Source organism: Podarcis pityusensis (genome assembly GCF_964106645.2).
Source record: "Podarcis pityusensis genome assembly, chromosome: 1".
NCBI classification, from domain to species: domain Eukaryota; kingdom Metazoa; phylum Chordata; class Lepidosauria; order Squamata; family Lacertidae; genus Podarcis; species Podarcis pityusensis.
Genome location: NC_138028.1, coordinates 42,823,822 through 42,846,016, shown reverse-complemented (window position 1 = coordinate 42,846,016; position 22,195 = coordinate 42,823,822). Strand labels below are relative to the sequence as shown.

The following is a 22,195-nucleotide window of genomic DNA, read 5'->3' as shown; positions in this document are numbered from 1 at the left end:
TGGGAATGTCCTGAAGCCAGTCAAAGTAAGTCTGTGCTCCTTAGCAATGTGTTCCTTAGGAAATAATCATCAAATCACCTGAGGGAGCGAAAAATGGAAGTGGCACAATGTACCAGGTATTGTCAGACACTGACATCATTTCTGATTTTTTAAAAAAATAACAGGAAGTTGAGATAGCATATATTCTGACTGGGGAATCCATCTGAAGTAATGGTGCCACAGACCTCTGTGGTCAGAAACACTTTAATGTGAGCACATGCTTTTAGCGCTGTGGCAACAGTTCTCTGGAATTCTCTTCCCTTTGAAGCAAGCCCCATATCTATCAACAGGGACATCCAACTGTTGCCCCTTGTTTCCACTGCTCTTTGACCTCTCCCTGGAGCCATTAGCTATCACTTTGCGTTCTAACCCCAATATAAAGGAGTCCTGGAGAGAGGCGGAAGAGCATATTTTAAACTTTTAGACAACATGATCTGCATGATAAGCAACCCACAAGAGGGTCTGCCTAGTTCAAGGGAGCTACTTCAAGCTGAACAGATGGCAGGTCTTCCTATTAGCCCTCACAAATCCCAAAACATGTATTTTAATGTAGCCCCAGGTATGCAATCAAAGCTAAAAGAAGCAGCCAATATTCCAAATGGCAATAAATTTTACAAGTTCAAATTCCACAAAATATAAACAAGTTGTATACTGTAAATTATATTCCCAACGACTGTTCTTGTTGTGGTTGTTTTAAATGACACTGGTAAATGGAACAGTCCCCAATTGTCTTTGTTAGGCCAAATTGTAGCAATACATTTTTTTTGGTATTTCTTTCAGATACTCCCCATACCCCTCCATCCTGGCATTCTTAAAAATTGACAAAATCTAATTTATAATTTTGTATTCCAAAAAAGAACCCTGGATTAGCATTGAAAAACTAGTGTTATAGGCCAGATGGAAGGGGATGGAGCTTTCATATCTGTTGTGATATTAAGACACATTTCAAACACGACAGCTTTGTTTTATTATTAGGAAGGTTAATAAGAAATGAATTTCATTAGAATAGGGTAGGTTACAAGAAAAAGATGTATGGGTCTTGCCATTTCTTAATCTAACTCCTTATGCATTACAATCTATACACTGAGGATATGGGGGGAAATGGCAGCACCATCTTTCCCCAGTTTGTTCACCACTCATTCCACAAACTACCACCCACAGATTGGGGATATGAGCTTGCAGTGTATATCATTTTATATTGGGAGAACTTATTCAGGTTATGAAACTTTTATAACAATGATGCTTCGATTTCTACTGAATAAGTCAGACTAGTTGTAGGAGACCCAGGGCTAAATTGGCTGCATATCTGTCAGTTCCAACATTTATTGGCTAATTCTGTCTTTAAGGCATACACTGCTGGACTCCTTACTAAATTTGAAGGATTAAAAAAAAATTAAATCTGGGTCATTGGGGCAGAGTATTAGTATTTGTGCTTTATTTTTTAAACAACAACAACAACAACTTTTTGTTATGTTTCATTAGAAGATCTTAAACTTACCTGGGAGAAGAACTCACAACTGAAAATAGATGAATATAAGTGGAAAGACTTTTGGGGGTCTAAGCCCTATAAATCTCCTCATTTTATGGAATGGAATATTCCTTAAAAGTTATGTACAGGTAGTACCACACAGCTTTGCAGCTTTCTAATAAGCTATTAAATAACCCATACTATAGGATTGTTAGCATAGTTGGGGTAGCAGGGGGCAATTTTCCCACTTAATGGTGGGAATGCTCTTTGGCATCCACATTTTGGGCTGATGATTCTGAAATTATTATTATTTTAATTAAATGCCCCATTTAAGCCTCCCCACAACTTGGTCCTTTGAACTTGTGGGGTGATTGAAAAAAATGTTTTCCACTGTAAGGAACATCTTACATGGATGCAGACTGCAGCAAGAACTTATTTGGCTCAGAAGTCAAAGATGCTTCAAGACTCTCGTTGTGGTATAAGAATATGTGGACTCTGACTATTGCTGAGAAAATAACTCACATATTACGTGTTTCTAAAAGTAGGGAAGACCCAGAACGTTCCTATACCATTTGGTGAGATTGCATTTCTTACGTGTCAAATACAGATATACAAAGCTCTCTTCCCCCACCAAATTGCAAAATTTGGCTTTCACCGTGTGTTTTGCAGCTCGCATCTTTCCACAATATCTGCTCTCTACTTATTTGGAAAACATGGCTTCTGTACTGCTCTGCTCCTACGTTTTGCAATTTTGGTTGTGCTTTGGTTGTTTTTCATAAATAAAAACTTTTTCTTTTTTTTTAAAGAAAGAAACCAATGGGGTTTAAAATCTTGATGCTTTAGGCGTGAAAGAGCTTTCAGGCTTCGTTTGGCATTTCTGCATAGATGGAAAGCCACCGAGGTCATTTAAAGTGAATGCTGGTGGATCAGGAGGAAGAGGTCATCACAGCAGGCGACCTCTCTTTGCCGCCGCAAGCACCCTCCTTCTCCGGTAAGGGCGGAATAAAATTTGATGCAAGGGGATGAAGTGGGAGGAGAAGAGGAGCTCGCTGATTTGAATAAAAGACGGCGTTCGGAGGGGGGCGAGGGTCTGCTTCTGCGGCTCGCTTTGCAAGTCAGAGCCAGTGCGCGCGTTGCTTCAGCACCACCAGGCGCGGACAGCTCCCCGTGGGGCTCTCTTGATCCAGCCTGGACGATGCTACGGAGCAAAGGGACGAGCCCAGAGCCCGGGAAGGCTATTGAATCTTCTCTGAAACATCTAGCGGAAAGACAAGGGGGGCAGAGAGAGGAGCAGCCAACACACTGTTAAGAAACCGCGTCTTCGCAGCAGCTCCAGACTGATCTACAGAAGACACTTAACCGCCTGCCGAAAAGCCACTTGTGGCTCTCCTTCTACTTCAAGGGGATTCAAAGTGTTCCTTCGCGGAGAAGCAAAAGCCAGCAGCCTAAAGGCAGGAGGAAAAGGTTTGGGAAATTTACTTTTTTATTTTTATAACTAATTTCCCCCTAGCGTGACTCTGTGCGCAAAAATCTCAGCCCTGAGCTTAGACTGAGGATCGAGATAAGTGTCCGGGATTCATTAAAGCGGCAAGTGAGTAGTGAGCAACGCGGCATGGTTGGGTGTGTGTGAGACTATCGCTGAAGACCACGGAAGTTCAGAGAGCAAACAAATGTGAGTGCCCTGAATTCTCCCGGGGCTCTCTGGGGCATTTAGCTATTGTCTCTTCATTCTTTCAAGTTGCCTGTTTCAAGTTCCTTGGAGTCACCTATTTGGGAGCAGGGGAGAGGGGTTCAAACACATCTCTCTCTCCCAAAATCCCTCAATAGTAACAATAATAGATGATAATTATTAATTGTGCTTACGTCACATGCCTTATCTAGTTGTAATCCCCTATAGGGTAGGTCAGTATTCTCCATATTGCAGACTGAGACGTTACTGGGTTAAAAAGTAGGTTGCCTAAGGCCACCTGGTGAGTTCATGGCAGAGGTGAAATCTGAATCATGGACTGTCAGATCTGTAGTAAAATAATGGATTCTGTGGGTGGGAATTGCCAAGCATCTTATTAGAACAGAAGCAAATTGCCCTGTTCTCACCACTGGTTTGTCAATATTATTATTCCCCATACTGTAGTTGTTTTTGTGGGGGGTTGATGAGGCTGGTGAGTGTGTGGCTTGACTACAGCCGCCTAGTGAGCTCACGGAAGAGGAAAGATTAGAGTCTGGCACCTCTTGAATGTAGCTAAAGACACACACCACCCTTTTAAATGAGGTGCCAGAATTCACCATGAACACCTTCCTTGTTCTCTTAAGAGTGTCAATGGAAGCCACCTGAGAGGTGCCAGAACTGAGTTCCAGTGAGTTCTGGCTGAAAAAAGCCCTGCATATATGTGTGCTTTGAGTGTGCTTTAAAGGTATGGCATGTATATGCAGCCTCAGCCTCTGAGCCACTGCCCCACTTGTTTTTGTACAAGCTACTATGCTACACCAGCATGAAGTATTCTGAATCCTCCAAGCAGTGGCATAGTGGGGGAGGGGCAGGGGGGCTGTTGCCCCAGGCGCACAGAACCAGGCACCCCCTGTGGAGATCCCTATTGCATGCCCTCTGTGCCAAGTGCACAAGTACCCACCCGTTGGTGGCGAGGGCTGGGGAGTGAAGGGTGAAGAGCTGTACCACACCTTACACTTTCCCTCCACAGAAAACACTGCCATGCAGGAGGAAAGTGCCTATTGTCATGTTGTGTCTTGCTACTAAGCAGCTGTGTCTTGCATGCTAAGCAGCTGGAATTGGCCAAACCTCATGTGGGTTACCTGCTTTCTTTTATAGCTGAAGTGCTTTCTCTATAGAAAAAGTGCACTGGGAAAAGTCGTGATGTTAATTAACATTCTACAGATCCTGATAGGTTTTGTGCCCTCTTTTGTCATGCTGCTGGCACACTACCTTTTGAAATGAGAAGGGCAATTACCCAGCAGCTTTCTACCGTCAGGTGACAAAGTGTGTGTGTGAATGACATGAGGCTGCCTTGGGTCTCCCTAGCAGTGAATCAGAAGGGAAAGAGATATGCTCCAATCCAGGATCTATTAACAGACAGCACAATCTTTATTGAAAGTGCCCTTGAAATGGTCAAGCAACGTGGTAAGAATACAAAGTTGGTTTTACTGATGGAAGGCTGAGTGAACTCTGCCTTGGTCATATGTAAGTAAAATGTTTACAGGTTGCTGTGCATACCACCTGGAAAAGAATTCTGATGAACCAAGCTGGGAAGCAGAAACAAGGTGGTCCATCTTCTTGTTGGCAAATCATCATTTTTTTTTTTTTCCTTTTCTGCAATCACACCCACCTGCAATCTGAGGGGGTTTAAAATCAGGGCAAAACACTATTTTATCACATTTATGTTTATTTTATCTATTAAGTTTATATCCAACCTTTCCTGCCAAAGGAGCCCAAGACAACATTGGTGTCATGTTTGAAGCATTCATCTTAGTCAGTACCTTAAGAGGATTTGTGTAGTTTGGTTAGATTCCTGCAGACGCAAGAGTAATCCTTGCATTTATGTCCATGCAACTTCAACTGTGAGCAAATAATTAATGGAACTCAGGGCCACTTTGATAGTCACACAATTCCTGCACAGAAAGTACTTCCAAGTAGGAATAACTATGAAACATATCTGTAGATATTAGCATGTGATAGTCCTATCTTGGTATATAGATATAGATTGTTTGTCTGCTACGCAGCTATGACTTCCAATACATACACATTTTTAAAGCCCTCACATGTCGGATTATAGTGCATATGCAGTTTGGGTGTTAGTTCCTATGTACAGTATCTTCCATGCAGTACCAGATTTATGTATAAGCTAAACAAGCTATAGCTTAGGGCCCCATTCTCTTGGGGGGCCCCAAAAAGAATTAAAGGAAAAACCAACTGGATGTACATTTCCAAAATATAAGATAAAAAACAACTAAAATAAAACCTACATACAGCAATAGTGTTTTGTGTTGTGTAGGCTCCTGTGATGTAAGTAATGGGCCCCGCCTGCTAGCCTGCTCCCTAAAATATCACTGGTTTGCTCATTTCTATATATAGGGTGCCTACATAAAATATATATTTTATGATAATATATATTTTGTTATGTGCAAATGGTTTTAGAGACCTATTAAGTTCATAAATTACCATATAGTATATATTCAACACAAAAAACAGCGACAATTTGTTGTTGACAAAGGACAGCTGGACTAATAATAATAATAATAATAATAATAATTTATTATTTGTACCCCGCCCATCTGGCTGGGTTACCCCAGCCACTCTGGGCGGCTTCCAACAAAGATGAAAAATACACTAAAATGTCACATATTAAAAACTTCCCTGAACAGGGCTGCCTTCAGATGTCTTCTGAATGTCAGGTAGTTGTTTATCGCTTTGACATCTGATGGGAGGGCGTTCCACAGGGCGGGCGCCACTACCGAGAAGGCCCTCTGCCTGGTTCCCTGTAACTTGGCCTCTCGCAGTGAGGGAACCACCAGAAGGCCCTCGGAGCTGGACCTCAGTGTCCGGGCAGAACGATGGGGGTGGAGACGCTCCTTCAGATATACTGGACCAAGGCCGTTTAGGGCTTTAAAGGTCAGCACCAACACTTTGAATTGTTCTCGGAAACGTACTGGGAGCCAGTGTAGGTCTTTCAAGACCGGTGTTATATGGTCTCGGCGGCCGCTCCCAGTCACCAGTCTAGCTGCCGCATTCTGGATTAGTTGTAGTTTCCGGGTCACCTTCAAAGGTAGTCCCACGTAGAGCGCATTGCAGTAGTCCAAGCGGGAGATAACCACAGCATGCACCACTCTGGCGAGACAGTCTGCAGGCAGATAGGGTCTCAGCCTACGTACCAGATGGAGCTGGTAAACAGCTGCCCTGGATACAGATTTGACCTGTGCCTCCATGGATAGCTGTGAGTCCAAAATTACTCCCAGGCTGCGCACCTGGTCCTTCAGGGGCACAGTTACCCCATTCAGGACCAGGGAATCCTCCACACCTGCCCGCCTCCTGTCCCCCAAAAACAGTACTTCTGTCTTGTCAGGATTCAACCTCAATCTGTTAGCTGCCATCCATCCTCCAACCGCCTCCAGACACTCACACAGGACCTTCACCGCCTTCACTGGTTCTGATTTGAAAGAGAGGTAGAGCTGGGTATCATCCGCATACTGATGAACACCCAGCCCAAACCTCCTGATGATCTCTCCCAGTGGCTGCATGTAAATGTTGAAAAGCATGGGGGAGAGAACAGAACCCTGAGGCACCCCACAAGTGAGAGCCCAGGGGTCTGAACACTCATCCCCCCCCCACCACTTTCTGAACACGGCCCAGGAGGAAGGAGCGGAACCACTGTATGACAGTGCCCCCAGCTCCCAGCCCCTCAAGACGGTCCAGAAGGATGTTATGGTTGATGGTATCAAACGCCGCTGAGAGATCCAGCAGAACTAGGAAACAGCTCTCACCTTTGTCCCTAGCCCGCCGGAGATCATCAACCAGTGCGACCAAGGCAGTTTCAGTCCCATGATGAGGCCTGAATCCCGACTGGAAGGGATCCAAATGGTCTGCTTCTTCCAGGCGTGCCTGGAGTTGATCAGCAACCACTCGCTCAATCACCTTGCCCAAGAATGGAAGATTTGAGACTGGGCGATAATTGGCCATCGTGGCCGCATCTAAAGACGGTTTTTTAAGAAGCGGTTTAATAACCGCCTCTTTCAGCGGGTCTGGGAAGGCTCCCTCACGGAGGGAAGCATTCACCACCCCACGAAGCCCATCGCCCAGTCCTTCCTGGCTAGCTTTTATAAACCAGGATTGGCAATAATCCAGGAGACAGGTGGTTGGCTTCACTCGTCCAAGCAGCCTGTCCACATCATCGGAGGTAACAGGTTGGAATTGATCCCACGCAACTTGACTAGACAGGACTCTAGCACTCTCCCGCCCTGGCCCTGCTCCCACGGTGGAGTCTACTTCTTCCCGAATCTGAGCGATTTTATCTGCAAAAAACTTTGCAAAACCATTGCAGGAGATCATGTGGCCCGTACTGGGCCCAGATATCGCAGGTGGTTCCGCTAAATTGTGAACCACCTGAAAAAGTCTCCTGCTGCTGTTTTCTGCAGATGCAATAGAGGCGGCGAAGAAAGTCTTCTTCGCTGTCGCTATCGCCACTTGGTAGGCTCGACGTTGAGCTCTAACCTGTGTCCGGTCAGATTCGGAATGAGTTATCCGCCACCGGCACTCTAGCCGTCTCAACGATTGTTTCATTGCCCTCAGATCCGTGGAAAACCACGGGGCTGTCCGGGCTCCATGCAATCGGAGAGGGCGCTTCGGAGCCAAACAGTCAATAGCCCTGGTTAACTCCACATTCCAGCAGGCCACCAGGGAATCGGCTGAAAGGCCATCAACATGGGATAAAACATCCCCTACCACTCTCTGGAAACCATTTGGATCCATTAAGTGGTGGGGGCGGACCATCCGAATTGGTCCCACCTCCCTGCAGAGAGGGTGGGTCGCAGAGAAGTCCAGTTGCACCAAAGGGCCCCATTACCTTCAGTAGCTTAGGGCCTCATCAAACCTAAATCCGGCCCTGCTTCCATGCATAAGTTGAATATAACACATGAAGCAAATCTGCTTTGGCAGCTTCTTTGATTCCTTGTGCATTTTGCAGCACACAGGACAACAGAAGTAATAGCAACACACATTTTATTGATCCTACGTAAGCAGATACCAGGACAACTCCCTGCAAAAACCCTTTCCCATTCAAACACAGGAGCTAACACACTCGTGTTTCTGCTTGACTGAGGGAAGGAAAAGAAATGAACTAAACTGCTTACAGGAGGAGGCATGCTTCTTATAGTGTTTCCATACCAGATATCCAAAAGCATCTCACACTGATGTACCAATTGTTGCCTATGTGGAATGTGAGAACATCACCGATGCCAGATGGAACATGGAAGTAAAACTGCACACTTAAGCCAGTAGAGATGTTAGATTGGGTTTTGCTTACATTAGCATGTGGTCAACACAAATGTAGGACTTACCCATGGAAAATACAGTCCCAAGCATTCTTTCTAGAAAGTAAGTCCAATTGAACTCAGCAGTAGCTACTTCTGAGTGAACATGCTTAGGATTGCACTGTAAACTCTTGTCATCCTCTTTTAGTCAATCTGCTCAGAATTCACTACTGAACAGGACCAGTCTGGATGTAGGAAACAGCAAAGAATGTTAAGAAAATGTATTGCAGTGAAGAAAACAAAGGTTTGATTTCTTGCTCACATGCATGGAAAATCTCTCCCTCCCACAACATGTGTGCTTCTTGGCCATGCTCATGCTCTTCCCTCATAGAAGTCCTCCCCACATTTCACCAATCCCTCACCCTTTATTGGAACTGTTTCCATGTGAAATTCCTTCCAAAAGCCCCTCTTACAATCAGCCCCTCTTCTGCTTCACTTTGCAGAATTGGTCTGATCCCCTTCCAGTGTTGCATTCACCACCCCCAGGACAGAGTGCTGACATCAGGAGTGGGATGGGGTGAAGATTTGGAAGGAGCCGACAAGCAGATCTATAATGGGATTCATGCTATCCCTGGCTATGTAAAGAAGCTGCTGCTTATTAGAGTGCCTATTAAAAACCATTCACACATTTCCAATTTCCCCCCAGATGGAAAACATCAGCATAATGCAGAATTCATTGGCATAGACTGGGAGTTTTCTTCCTCTGCAAAGCTTTGGATAGTGAATACAACTCACTATTCCTGGGAAAAGAATCAGTTCCCCAGTGCTTTTCTTTCAGTGGGCATTTTGCTCCTCCTTGTGGCAAGATATGAAATACTCCAAATTATCCATTGGCAGATCCTCAGCTTTGTTTCATATTGTACCTTCTTGGCAGAGAGCTACTAATCTGAGTTGTAGTCAGTCCCTGGAGTCCAGTCACACACAGAGAAATGATGCAAATGGATTTAGGATGACAACCTCACTGCTGTTTTCTCCAGGCAATTTGTTTTTTCCTGTTTTGCTTATACCTACCCGTTGCTTGGTCCCAGCTCCTGCCAACCTAGCAATTCGAAAGCATGTCAAAGTTCAAGTAGATAAATAGGTACCACTCCAGTGGGAAGATAAATGGTGTTTCCGTGCACTGCTCTGGTTTGCCAGAAGCGGCTTAGTCATGTTGGCCACATGACCCAAAAGCTGTCTGCGGACAAATGCTGGCTCCCTCGGCCTATAGAGCGAGATGAGCGCCGCAACCCCAGAGTCATCTACAACTGGACCTAATGGTCAGGGGTACCTTTACCTTTACCTTTACCTTTACCTTTACCTTTACCTTTACCCACCAAAAAAGTATTCTGGCATTCATCATGTGGAATCTAAAACCTGAATTTTACAAGCTATTATTCAAAGAGTAACTAGTCACACAAGGATGGTGGTGTGTGTGCTTGCTTTATTGATGGCTTTATTTACGCAATAATTCTCTCCCCAACCCCCATAAACGTACATGGTGGTTCTTCATTTTTGGTGCTAGATCCTTATTTTGGCTCTATAGGTGTTTCCGCTGTGAGGATTCTCATTCAGTTCATAATATTTTGTTGGTGGGAAATGTTATTCTTGAATCAACTGCTGTTGGGATTGCTGTGTCCCCTCCCCCTTTAATCCATTGGTTATGCTGAAGGCTGTGCTTTCCAAATTCTCAGTGTGACACAGTAATAATATAAATAATATATATTATTTATATTTATATATCTATATCTATGTATTTATATAAATATATATAAATATATATTTATATTATTTATAATATAAATAATAATTTATTATTTATACTTTATACTTTATTAATTATACCCCGCCCATCTGGCTGGGTTTCCCCAGCCACTCTGGGCGGCTTCCAACTGAATATTAAAAACAATCCAGCATCAAACATTAAAAACTTCCCTAAACAGGAGCGCCTCCCAGTAGCCTCCCAGATGGCTTGGAAGACAGTTTTGCTCAAGAAGGGGGGAAATGCCGCTGTCTGTGAGGAAAAGAACAAGATACCTGCCACCTATCCCCAGTCCCCAAACAGGAGCCAACCACAGTGGCCGTCAGATCTTTCTTCAAAACTGGTAATGGGATAGTGTACTCCACCAAACCTGAAGGCAGTAGAGTAGTTTTGGGGTGTTGGGAAATAACTGGTGAATACCAATAAATCCTGAAGTCCTTTGTGTGTGAGAAACTACTAAACAGCAGACTGCCTGAATTCCAAAAGTGTGGGGTTGATTCACTCTCTAGCCAAAAGAACCTCCAGCAGAGTTTAAAACTGAAATAAACATATGCAAAGCACGGGAAATATAGGCTGCTAGACCTTTAAATATCCCATTGTTAAGCACTCACAATGTGTTCCCCCACCTTTACCCCCCTGGTATTGAATAGACTATGCATTGTTCAATCTGGATAACCCTCGTGTGTCATGCAGGGCTTGACAGTTTTGGAGACTAAGCTCATCATCTGACTATGCCCTATTCAGGCATATCCAACTCCCAACAGACTGTGATCTTCTCCCAGTATAAAAAAACTGACAGTGATCTACCCATTGTCATTGGAGGGGGGAGGAGCATGTGTGGAGTGGGTGGATTGGGGTGAGTTGTTGAGCCCAGAGTTGTTGAGCTTTTTGGGGGGAGAATTGCACAGAGGTTTGGTGTTTTTTTTTTGCTTTTTCCCTGTAGCTTTATGTACATAAGGATCCCGCGATCTACCAGGATCAGCCGGGGATCTACCTGTAGATCATGATCTACTGGTTGGACGTCCCTACCCTATCTGAATGAAAAGCAAATGCTGGGATTGGACCCTGGTAGTGAGTGGGACAATTGCACAATGCTACCAGCCTTTGGATGCCACCACAGCTTCTTTTTTTAATATTTTAAGCTTGTAACCATGTCTTTGATGAAGAGAAAACATGGCCCACTTATAAACGCCATCTCCAACCCCTTGAAAGATTCCATCAACGGTGTCTCTGAAAAAAATTACACATCACTTGGGAAGATAGGCAAACTAATGCCAGTGTATTGGAAGAAGCAAAGATCACCAGTGTCAAAGCAATGATTCTTCAACACCAACTTCGTTGGACTGGTCATGTTGCTCAGATGCCTGATTATTGTCTTCCAAAGCAACTATGTACTCTATTCCAAACTTTAAAATGAAAAGCGTAATGCTGGTGGTCAACAAAAGAGGCTTAAAGACTCTCTCAAGGCAAATCTCAGAAAATGTAGTATAAAGACTGACAATGGGGAAACACTGGCCTGCGAGTGCTCCAATTGGAGAACAGCCTTTACCAAAGGTATCACAGACTTTGAAGATGCTCAGACTCAGGACAAAAGGGAGAGACATGCTAAAAGGAAGGCACATTTGGCAAACCTTCACCAAGATCAACTCCTGCATGAAACCTATGTCTTCACTGTGGAAGGACGTGTGGCTCCAGAATTGGCCTCCACAGTCACTTATGGACTCACTTTTAAGACCATGTTCATGGAAGACAATCTTACTCAGCTACGAGTGATCATCAAGGAGGAGGAAGCAATCCATATTCCTAGTGGTGGTGGTGGTGGTGGTGGTTGTACTATACATAGAAACTGGATCTAAACTTAATTAACCCTCCAATTTCCATACAACAGGCATTCTATAAGTATAGGTTTACTCTCAAACCTACCAGCAGCTTGCAGATAAATCTTCAATTTCAGCAGCTCATCTTAAGAGAATGGGCATTTTGCCAATTTCATAGGGATGATAACTGCAAATTTTCTTGCAATCTCTGGTGAATGGAAGACAAAGAACACAATTTTTCATAGAAATGAAAAATGCTAGAAGATTTTCAGTGTCAAAACAACAACTTACTTTTTTTCAGAGAAGGGAAATAAAATCTAAACCACTCTGAAAAAGCACCAAGTGGTTTGAGAGAGAAAGAGAAGAGAGGAGTTGCCATCAATCAGAGTGTAATTGGATCTGAGGTTCAGCATAAGCCGTTTTCAATGTAACTGCTGTAAAATGAGGCAATTATAAAGCTGACAATTATAAAGTGGAGGATCTTACCTACACCATATGCTCATGTCTGGTCTCCGGTACATCAGCAAAGCCGGCAGGGGAACACTGTAAAACCAGAGTGAGCTAGACCATGTGCACAGCTGGGTAACTTCACTGAATGAAGGGCCCAGGTGTCACTGGAGATAGGAGTGTCTACCTTTTCCAAGGATATTCCATCAGAAACGTTGTGGGAGGTGAAATATCCATGTTATGTCCGAAAGCAACTGCCAGCTATAGAATGCAGCAGTGATGATAGAGAAGAAGAGTTTGGATTTTATATCCCGCTTTATCATTACCCTAAGGAGTCTCAAAGCGGCTAAAAATCTCCTTTCCCTTCCTCCCCCACAACAAACACTCTGTGAGGCGAGTGGGGCTGAGAGACTTCAGAGAAGTGTGACTAGTCCAAGGTCACCCAGCAGCTGCATGTGGAGGAGCGGAGACGCGAACCCGGTTCACCAGATTACGAGTCTACCGCTCTTAACCACTACACCACACTGGCTATCTGCACAGGACATTTGTATCACTTACCTTGTAGTGGTCTCAGAAGTTCAATGGCTGGTATCCTCTCTTTCCTATGCAAAGGAGACATAGGCCTGTCTAATCACAGATGCTACTGGGGTCGGTGGTGTAGCGTGGTTTGCTGGTGCCCTGGAGGGGCATGTGCGTGCACCAGGGGGGGTGAGGCATGGAAGGTGAAAGGAGCCTGCTGTGCCAACTCAGCCCTCGCCGCTGATGCCTCCAGAATGGCACCAGCCGCGAGCTGCTTTGCCAGGCTGGGATCTGATCTGAACGATTTGCTGGGAGAATTGTTCAGATCAGATCTCAGCCTCACAAAGCGACACAGGGCTGACAGGGCGGCATGAGAAGCTCTCCCCAGAAAAATGTGCCTGGGGCCATCACCCCGCAGCCCCACCCCCATGCTGTACCCCCGACTGGGGTAATTTGTCATTCATGCAGGACACTTCCAATCTGGCCCACAATGCCAGTGCTAGGAATCAGCACCCTGCTTTCACCATCACTCCAAAGCACACCATTTGTGTATCCCCTTCCCTGTCCCTGGACCCTAACAATGAATGCTATCACCCCCAATTTCTATGTTACTGGTTGTGTGGTATAGCACCAATCTTGAAGTGGTACAATGTGCTACGTGTGGAGAGACGGAGGGAGGGCAGCTTTATTTGTCCATGTGTGATTGTTTCTCAGACAAGATGTAAATGGAAATTACAACACAATCTCAAAAGGCATTGATTTTTATTTGCAGTTTAAAATTGAATATAGCGAAAGGGAAAGAGACCTTTAAAGCTGGCTGTGAATATTGTCCCCCTATTGAAATATCTTCCCTCCCAAGTTGAAAACTGATATGATGCCCCTGAAGATTGCTATGGTTATGCCAACTACTGATCTGGTTTGTTTTGAACCAAGAGCTACTCCTAACTAGAGAGTATTAGATAGTCCTTCCGCAGGATAAAATTCTATCAGGATAAGCTGGTGTGGAGGAGCCAACATGGCGCCGAGGTAAGACGCGCTTACCGGTGCTCTTCGGACTTCTTTTAATCTTCTTTTAATCTTTTATACTTTTATCTCAACTGACTCAGTCAGTTTTTGAAGTATTTTATAATTGCTGCAGCCGCATACTATGGAAACTCTTTGAGAGATTTGGCCCTGCTCCAGACTGCTGCAAGCTGCTCTTTGTTTCTCTCGTATCAGCGGGCTGGTTTTAGCTGCTAAAGGAGTTGAGAACGCCATTAACTTAATTGCGTGTCAAGTGTTATGTTATTTTAAGAATCGTATAATCTCTGGCCTGAGGAAAGCATGGGTCAGAAAAAACGCTTGAGAGACTTTGACGAGCCCCTATCATCCCCTAAACCAAAACTATCAAGGTTGGTGCCACACCGGAATGAAGGAGGGAGTGACCATGCCGAGCAATGCTTTGCAGTGGAAACCCAAAATCGCTTCCAACCTCTAATTGATTTAGAAACTACTCCGATTCCGATGACTCAAAATGTTTCAAATGTAAAGCCTGTAAAGGAGAATACGAAAGAAAAACTCTCATCGCAGGAAGATGGTTTGGCATCTGTTATGGGGGAGTTCCCCAGTTGTGAGCAGTTACACTTAGTAATTAAGACCCTTCACTGTATTTTTAAAAGGCTGGACGAGATATCTTCACAATTATCCAATATCCTGCTGAAAATCGGAAAACTTGAATCAACAACACAATCTTCAGTTTGTGAGGTCAAAAACTTATTGCCTCACCCCCATTCAGATAAAATACTGGAGACTAAAACTAAAATATCAGGATAAGCTGGTTTACATTTCCTCCTGGTTTTTGACCTCAAGCCTTTGTACAATTTATATCCTGCTAATTGCCAAGTCCAATTAACACCAAAATGAAAAGGTGCCAGAGCTCCAAAGGTGAGGCCATACAATCTGTCACCCATTTCTACACAGCAGGCTACCCTAGATCATTATGGATGGAGCCCCTATTGAGTAAAGACATACATAAAAACATGTATTGAATAATATTATAAAAGGAGAAATCATACTGAAGACAGAAGTGGCCAACTGAGCGAATGATAGATCTCTTGATGTACTTTGCAGAGCTTCAGAAGAACTTTTCTGAACTTTGGGTTCAATCCCTGGAAACTCCAGGTGGAGCTAGGAAATACTCTTGTTTGAGACATCAGAAGGTCTGGGTAGACAATGCTGGAGTAGAGGAACCAATGGGCTGACTCAGTGGAAGGCAGGTGGATGCCTTATGTTCCCAACTGATAGTAATATTTTGAAAGTGTATCAACAAGAATATATTATTCATCAGATGTGGGAAACTGTGGATATATAACCCCCTTCCCTTATAGTTCTGGTATATTAGCGTCCCAACTCCTAAACCACTCAAGTAAATGGTTTCGCCTGGTGCAAGGATCGCTTGTAAACAAAATATAGAAGCTCTCCCAATGCTACTCTCTGGATTCAGTCTGGAAAATAGGATTGGAACCACTGCAATACAGTGTCCCCAAATCCCGTTCTCCAGAGCCAGTCTGAGAGGAGACCACAAGCAATGGCTATCAAGGAGAGATCAAGAAGGAGGAACAAGGTCACACACACACACACACACACACACACACACACACCCGTCCCACTATCTGCAAAGGTCATCCATCAAGGCAGCCAAGGTTGACTCAGTTCCATGGCCAGGCCTGACCCCAGATTGGAATGGATCTAAATAATCTGTGTCCTCCAAGAATGCTTGCAGCTGCCCCGCCATGGCCCTCTTCACTATCTTCCCCCCAAAGCAACTGCCCAATAGTTGTCCTGATCCAAAGTGTCCCATGCAGTGCTTGGCCTACACTTCTGTTATGTATGGAGCTGAATCCTAGAACAATAGGATCCAGAATGCAGCAGTCTGACTGGTCTGCAGGAGCCACCCAATCCAGCTCCAGGTGGAAGTGAATCAGCGACCTGATTGGCCTGCAGGAGCAGCCAATCAGGCTCATGGATGAAATGAATCAGCAACCTGATTGGCTTACAGGAGCAGCCCGGAATTAGCCAATCACACGGGGCCCATTGTGTAAATAATGTATATATAGCTAGATGTTTGGGGGAAAGTTTCATTCATTGCTACTACGAGCTGAATAAAGAGCATGAAATTCACACTTGACTCCGAGTATATTTCAACTTCTATAGCCTGACTGGCAGCATTGCGCACCCCTGCCCCAGGGTTTCCTTTTGGGTCAGTCCCTTTGGGGGGTCAGCTCTCGGTCTGTTGTTATAGTAAGGTGGGCAGTGGACCACACCTCAACCCCAGCGGCAGAAATTAAACACCAACTTCCGTTACAAATAGCACAAACACCCTTGCCTGTAACCAGATGATACACAGATCAAGCAACAGTTGCAGTACACACACACACACACACACACACACACACACACACACACTTGGGAGAGCAGACCAGGCAAGTACTAGGATGGTGCAAAGGCAGCCCCTCCTTGTTTCTCTGTGAGTCTGTTCTGTACCCATAATGGTGTACTGATTGTAGTTGAAACAAGGGAAGGGGGGGGGGGAGAATAAACAATACAGTTAAATGGGATGAGGATGATGTGTATGCCTTTATTTTACATATTGCAGAGTTCATTTTATATCGGATGGCAGTAGAATAGTTGTAACATTAACTGGAAATGGAAGGTTGTCATTGGGGAGAAGCAGCCTTTGTAAATTCAGTCTAATTCTTGTTAAATCCATATAAGTGACACTATTGACATTGCTGGTGTCATTTGTTTATGTGCACACAGGCCATTATGTATGAATTGCACACTTAACGAAGACCAAGGGGTTAAACCAAAGGCTTCATAGAAAAAGGTGAGTATCAAGAAAGGGTTTGACCTGATGGGGAGGGGGAGAGGGAAGGAGGGAGGGAGGGAGGGGGGGGGAGAGGTGTTATGCTGAGAAGGGGATTTCAGGCACATGCATCAGCAAGTGGAAATGAGCGGGGGTGGGGGGTTGGAGAGCAAGAGACTTTCAGGATATGGGAGAAGAAGGCAGAATGGAATTGGCTGAAGAGAGCTTTTAAAAGCTAGACAGGGGGCGTTGTGCTGCAGCAACATGATGGCTAATTACAGAGCATCTGAACGTGGTACAGAAGACATGGAGAAATTGGGAGCACAGGTCAGGTAGTTCTTCAGCAGTGTTCAAAACTCCCATTGTTCTAGGTGCATTTTGCAGCAGGGAATTTCATTAGTGTGAGCAGTTTCTGAGCTTTGGGCACGGTACTGCACCTAAGATTTCAGATTAAAACTGCAGAGTGGAAGGAAACAAGGACCTTTTTCTGCCTCCCCACTTCCAGCTACTCTCTGGAGACTGTAGAAGAGACCCTCTTAAGAATATTAGGGGAGTGGGCAGGGGAAGGACCGGACCATGTGAAAAATGAACATAATATTTTAGCTGCAGTTCATTCATTTTCTGCTTTGTATTATTGTTATATAAAAAAAGTGTGCCTAGACATTCCATAGTTGTGCCCATGACCTAGGTTTAAGGTGACATTTTAGCTCCTAGCTTTCATATCTCAGTTTCTAACACTGCTCTTCAGCAATATCTTGAAACCAGTACTTATTGAATTTAATACATTTGTACCCTGCACCTTCAACTCCCAAGAGTTCCTAAGGTGATAAATAATATGAATATGTAACATAACTATCACACACACATGCACACACAGCTAGCACCCGCAAAATGCATCAAACACAGCAACAACAGCTGAGTTCAACTGTTTAAAAAGGGAGAAGTTCAAGTGGAATAGAAGCCTGGGGAAACTAAAATACCCTTGACTGGTGGCTAAATTGCATCACAGTAGGCACCATGTGAACTTCCTTTAAAAAAGACACACTGTATCAAGGACGGCAGGGGGTGGTGGGACTAATGAAGAAAGCTCTTTCCAGTCAACACTCTTCTTGCCTCAAGAGATTCTATGTCATCAGTGGACATCAGCCACTGCCAAATGAAAATGCTCTTTGCATTAGCCTATGTTCATTTCTTCTTATTCTCCCAGTTGTAAACTATGCACGACCATGACATAGCCGAAGAGCATGGCAAATAAAAGACCAGGGTCATGTTCTGAATAGCAGAAAGGAGATTAAAGTCCTGAGAGTGGATGGACCAGAGGTGCTACAATGCAATGCTGTGAATGCTCAGATAAGGAGGGACACGGGATAAGCGCTCTTAAAGAACTACAGGAGCTGACAAACAGTATCTGCAAGCTGCTGCAAAGATAAAATGACATCAGGCTTTACAAATAAGACATGAAAGGGTGCCACTTTCTAATTTGCCATCATGGGAGTAATCCTGCAATTTAGTGTTTATTTTTAAAAGACCAGCTGTGATGCCCATTACCGTTCAAACATAAAATACAAAACAAGTCTCAACCCGAAATTGATTTGCAACACAGGATTAGCCATTGGAGATGGTAGGCGGGAGAAAGAAGATGAGGAGAGACAGAAGTTAAGGACACTTTTACAGTTGCAAATAAGAATTCCCGAAGGACTCCATAGCTTTGGGAGAAAAAGTGCTTAAGGTAAAGATGCCTGAGGAGCAGGGAATAAACTTAGAAGAGGCGCAATGAAATGTGATCTGCTCAGGACTTCTAAGGGATGTATTATGAAGAGTGGGAGGTGCTAAGGGTGATAGAAGATGAAGGCTAAGATGTGCAGGAATTTTAAAGATAGGGACTGGAAGTTTAGGCATGGCATTCACATCCCTTTGCCACATGCTGCTACAGTCTTCCCAAACTTGGTGTTATACAGACGTTTTGCATGCTCTGATGGGAGTTTTACTCCAGAATGTCTGGGGGGCACCAGACTGAGGAAGGCTGCTCTACCTATACCTTTACCTACAACTTATCCTCATCTCCTAGTGATATTTAACATACTGGGAACTGTGGGGAGAAGAATTCTGTGTGTAAATTGGCTCTGAATGTAACAGTCCCCCACATCTCATAAATTCTCCCTCCCACCTAACTTTCCTTTCTATCTTATTGCAGAAGCATCGTCACAAGGGAAAACCAACATGGCAGTGGACAACCAGCTCCTCAACGACTCCTGCTCCAATAGCTCAGCTCCCGTTTTCACAGGCCTGGACCTTCTCTTTGAACTGAAGCCACTCTTCATTCCTCTCTATGCTATCCTGGTGACGGTGGCCTGCACGGGGAACTTTCTCCTCCTCCTCCTCATTGGTACCACCAAAAAGTTGCACTGCACCACCAATTTCCTCATTGGGAACTTGGCAGCCGCCGATCTGATCATGTGCATTTTCTGCGTCCCGCTGACTGCCTCGTACGCATTTGAGATTCGTGGGTGGCTCTTTGGGATGTTCATGTGCTACTTTGTCACCCTCATGCAAGTGGCCACTGTGTTTGTGTCCGTCCTCTCCCTCACTGCTATCGCCGTGGACCGGTATATTGTCGTCGCTTATCCCATTCGCAAAAGGGTCAGATGCAAGTCCTGTGCCTACATTGTGGCCTTCATTTGGTTGCTCTCCATCGTGGTCTCAGTCCCCACATCCATGCACACCCATTACCTGGATCTCAACAGCATTGGCCACGACATGATCATCTGCGAAGAATTCTGGAAGCACCACAAGACCGAGAGGTGGCTGTACTCTTGCTTGATGCTCCTCTTGTCCTACATGCTCCCGCTCTCTGCCGTCTCCATCTCCTACTGCGCCATTACTTATCGCCTCCGGAACAGGAGCATCCCAGGGGCTGCCTACCACGGCCAAGAGAAATGGACTAAAAAGAAGCAAAAGACTTTCCGGATCCTCGTCATCTCAGTCATGTGCTTTGCTTGTTGCTGGCTCCCTCTTCAGGTGGTTAATCTGATCATAGATATAGACGAGGAGTTTGTCGTCCTAGACAAGAGATATGTCAATGTCATTCAAGTGTCCTGTCATGTGGTTGCCATGAGTTCTGCATGCTTCAATCCGTTCATCTATGCCTCCCTCCACAACAAGTTCCGACTCCACATTAGCAACTACTTTCATCAAAGGAAGAGGTCAAGCACCATGTGCCGCAAGGCTTCCCGACTGAATACCTGCTCCACTTTGGCAGATCATCCTGTGGGCCACAGCGAAAAAATAGTGCTGCAAGAGAAGTTTCCTTTTAGCTCAAACCCAGCAGCCCTACAAATATAAAGAGAGCCGATCTACTGTCAAGGGTGTATGGAGCACCTTTGCTCTCAGCTTGTATAATGTGTGGTCCATAGCAGCTGGTGTGGTGGACCCCTGAAACTGGCATCCATTCAACTTACCTGGATGGTGTTGGGGATGCACAGGCACAGCAGAGCTCCTGCTTTTGGGTTTGCCCTGCCCTGCCCTCTCTTCCTCCCTGCCCCAGCCCAGCCCTGTAATCCAGGTAAGCTGTAATGATGCTGGTGCTGAAAGGACAGCTCCTTGGCTCTGCAGTCCCATCAGCCTCTACTACTGTGTGCATACCTGCCCTGTAGTCTGTACAGCCTGTAAAGCGGGCGGTGGCAGTTATTGGCTGGTTTTTGTGTTTTCTGTTATGTATTCTGTGTTCTTGTTTTGTATTTTCATGTTGTGAACTGCCCTGTGAAGGGCGGTATACAAATTTAATAAATAAATAGATAAAGATAAGGAAGTGCCCTCCATTAAAAAAAGGTTCCAGATCTGTAAAAATGGCATTACTGGGAGTGGAGGACGGATTGCAAAACCAGCAGATGGGGTTTCTGGCTGAAGAAGCGGAGCCAGCTAATCTGAGAAATGTGGCTGTTATATATGTTCATTCAGAATCAACATCCGAACATATCATTGGCAGAAGACACACTACTTTTTGTACTTGCAAAGTGGACCAGTGCATTTGGTAAAAGCTGAACCAATGTTGTCAGGGCTATAGGGCCAAATTTATAGAAATTGCTTGCTTTGAACTACAGTTTTTCCCCTCGTACTTTGTCACACCAGAGTTGAACAGATGTGGATGTATATATTGCATTTCCATGCAGAACATTCAAAACGTTGCTTGTAATTATAATTCATACATTACATCCAAGTTATTTTTCACAAATGAGTGAACTAAATGGGAATAATTAAGTCACACTGTGCTAGTGTCTTATTGTGCTAGTTTTAAAAGTAAGATAATTATTGTGACAATGTGATGTGCATTTCAGAAACTGAAATAAAGTTGGATAAGGGAAAATACACCGTAACGAGCAGCCAATTAGATATTTAGGCCACAGCACCAATGTATTTGCACCATTAACTCCTATTCAAGAGCTAGGAAATTCCACAAACTCCAGTATTCTCCCAGTACCTTTAAAAACTTTTATTCTAAATTATGGCTTTGCTGGAATTGTTTCTAAGTCCAAATAGCATGTACAAAAATACCTTCTCAGAAATGGAAATTATATTTTAAAATTACTATTATTGTTGCTATAGCTTTGTGGATAAAGTTCTGCAAGTGTATACGTAGATTGGCAATAAAAGGAAATATCTAAGTGTAAAATGATGCAGAAATGCCCCCCACCCAAACTTCGCATATATAATGATCCAGTCTGAACTGGCAGTGACTAACTGGGAAAGAGATATTTGGTCAATGGATAGCTCAGTGAGGAGGTCAGATCTGGCAAGTAGCAGCTGCGGAAAAAACTATTTCTGTTCCTGGAACGACCAGGGGAGAGGCTGAAAGAAAACTGCCAATATTGTAATGTCCATATAGATACCTGTGGCAAAGCCACATTTGGAATACTGCTTGCAATTCTGATCTCCACACCCCCAAAAGGATATTGTAGAGCTGGGAAAGTTGCAGAAAAGAGCAATTGGCATGATTGGGTGAGGCGGAATTTCTTATATGAAAGAGCTACAATGTTTGACTTACTTATGAGTAATCATGCCTAGGATTGGGTTACAGAACATGCAATCTTCATGCTTGTAAATGTACAGCTAAAGTGAAGCATTTTTATATCTTAGTGATTGGAGTCACTGAATTGAGCACATGCTTATATCCAGTGCTTTTTTTCTGGGGGTACGCAGGGGTATGCATACCCCTAAACATTTTGTGAATCTAATGGGATAAGAAACTAATGATTTAAAACTTTTTAGGTTCTTCTCTAGCACAGTGA

At 44.3% G+C, this 22,195-nt stretch overlaps 2 protein-coding genes across 5 annotated transcripts; one reads left to right on the top strand and one right to left on the bottom strand.

Annotated features, from left to right (window-relative positions):
- Positions 1 to 2,616: 2,616 nt before the first annotated feature.
- LOC308472473 (prolactin-releasing peptide receptor-like) lies at positions 2,617 to 21,905 on the top strand. 4 transcript variants are annotated; one of them, XM_080997387.1, is made up of 3 exons: positions 2,617 to 2,971; positions 4,720 to 4,780; positions 19,105 to 21,905. In XM_080997387.1, the coding sequence occupies exons 2-3, from the start codon at positions 4,753 to 4,755 to the stop codon at positions 20,250 to 20,252; spliced, it is 1,176 nt and encodes a 391-aa protein (XP_080853513.1). In that variant the 5' UTR covers positions 2,617 to 2,971; positions 4,720 to 4,752; the 3' UTR covers positions 20,253 to 21,905. The 4 variants fall into 4 exon arrangements, with proteins under 4 accessions (XP_080853513.1, XP_080853516.1, XP_080853515.1 ...); XM_080997390.1 differs by lacking the exon at positions 4,720 to 4,780 and having other exon boundaries at positions 19,120 to 21,905; XM_080997389.1 differs by lacking the exon at positions 4,720 to 4,780.
- LOC308472577 (uncharacterized protein) lies at positions 5,753 to 7,317 on the bottom strand. The gene is made up of 2 exons (XM_080997552.1): positions 7,137 to 7,317; positions 5,753 to 7,096 (listed from the first exon to the last, which is right to left on the bottom strand). The coding sequence occupies exon 2, from the start codon at positions 6,770 to 6,772 to the stop codon at positions 5,855 to 5,857; it is 918 nt and encodes a 305-aa protein (XP_080853678.1). The 5' UTR covers positions 6,773 to 7,096; positions 7,137 to 7,317; the 3' UTR covers positions 5,753 to 5,854.
- Positions 21,906 to 22,195: the final 290 nt, after the last annotated feature.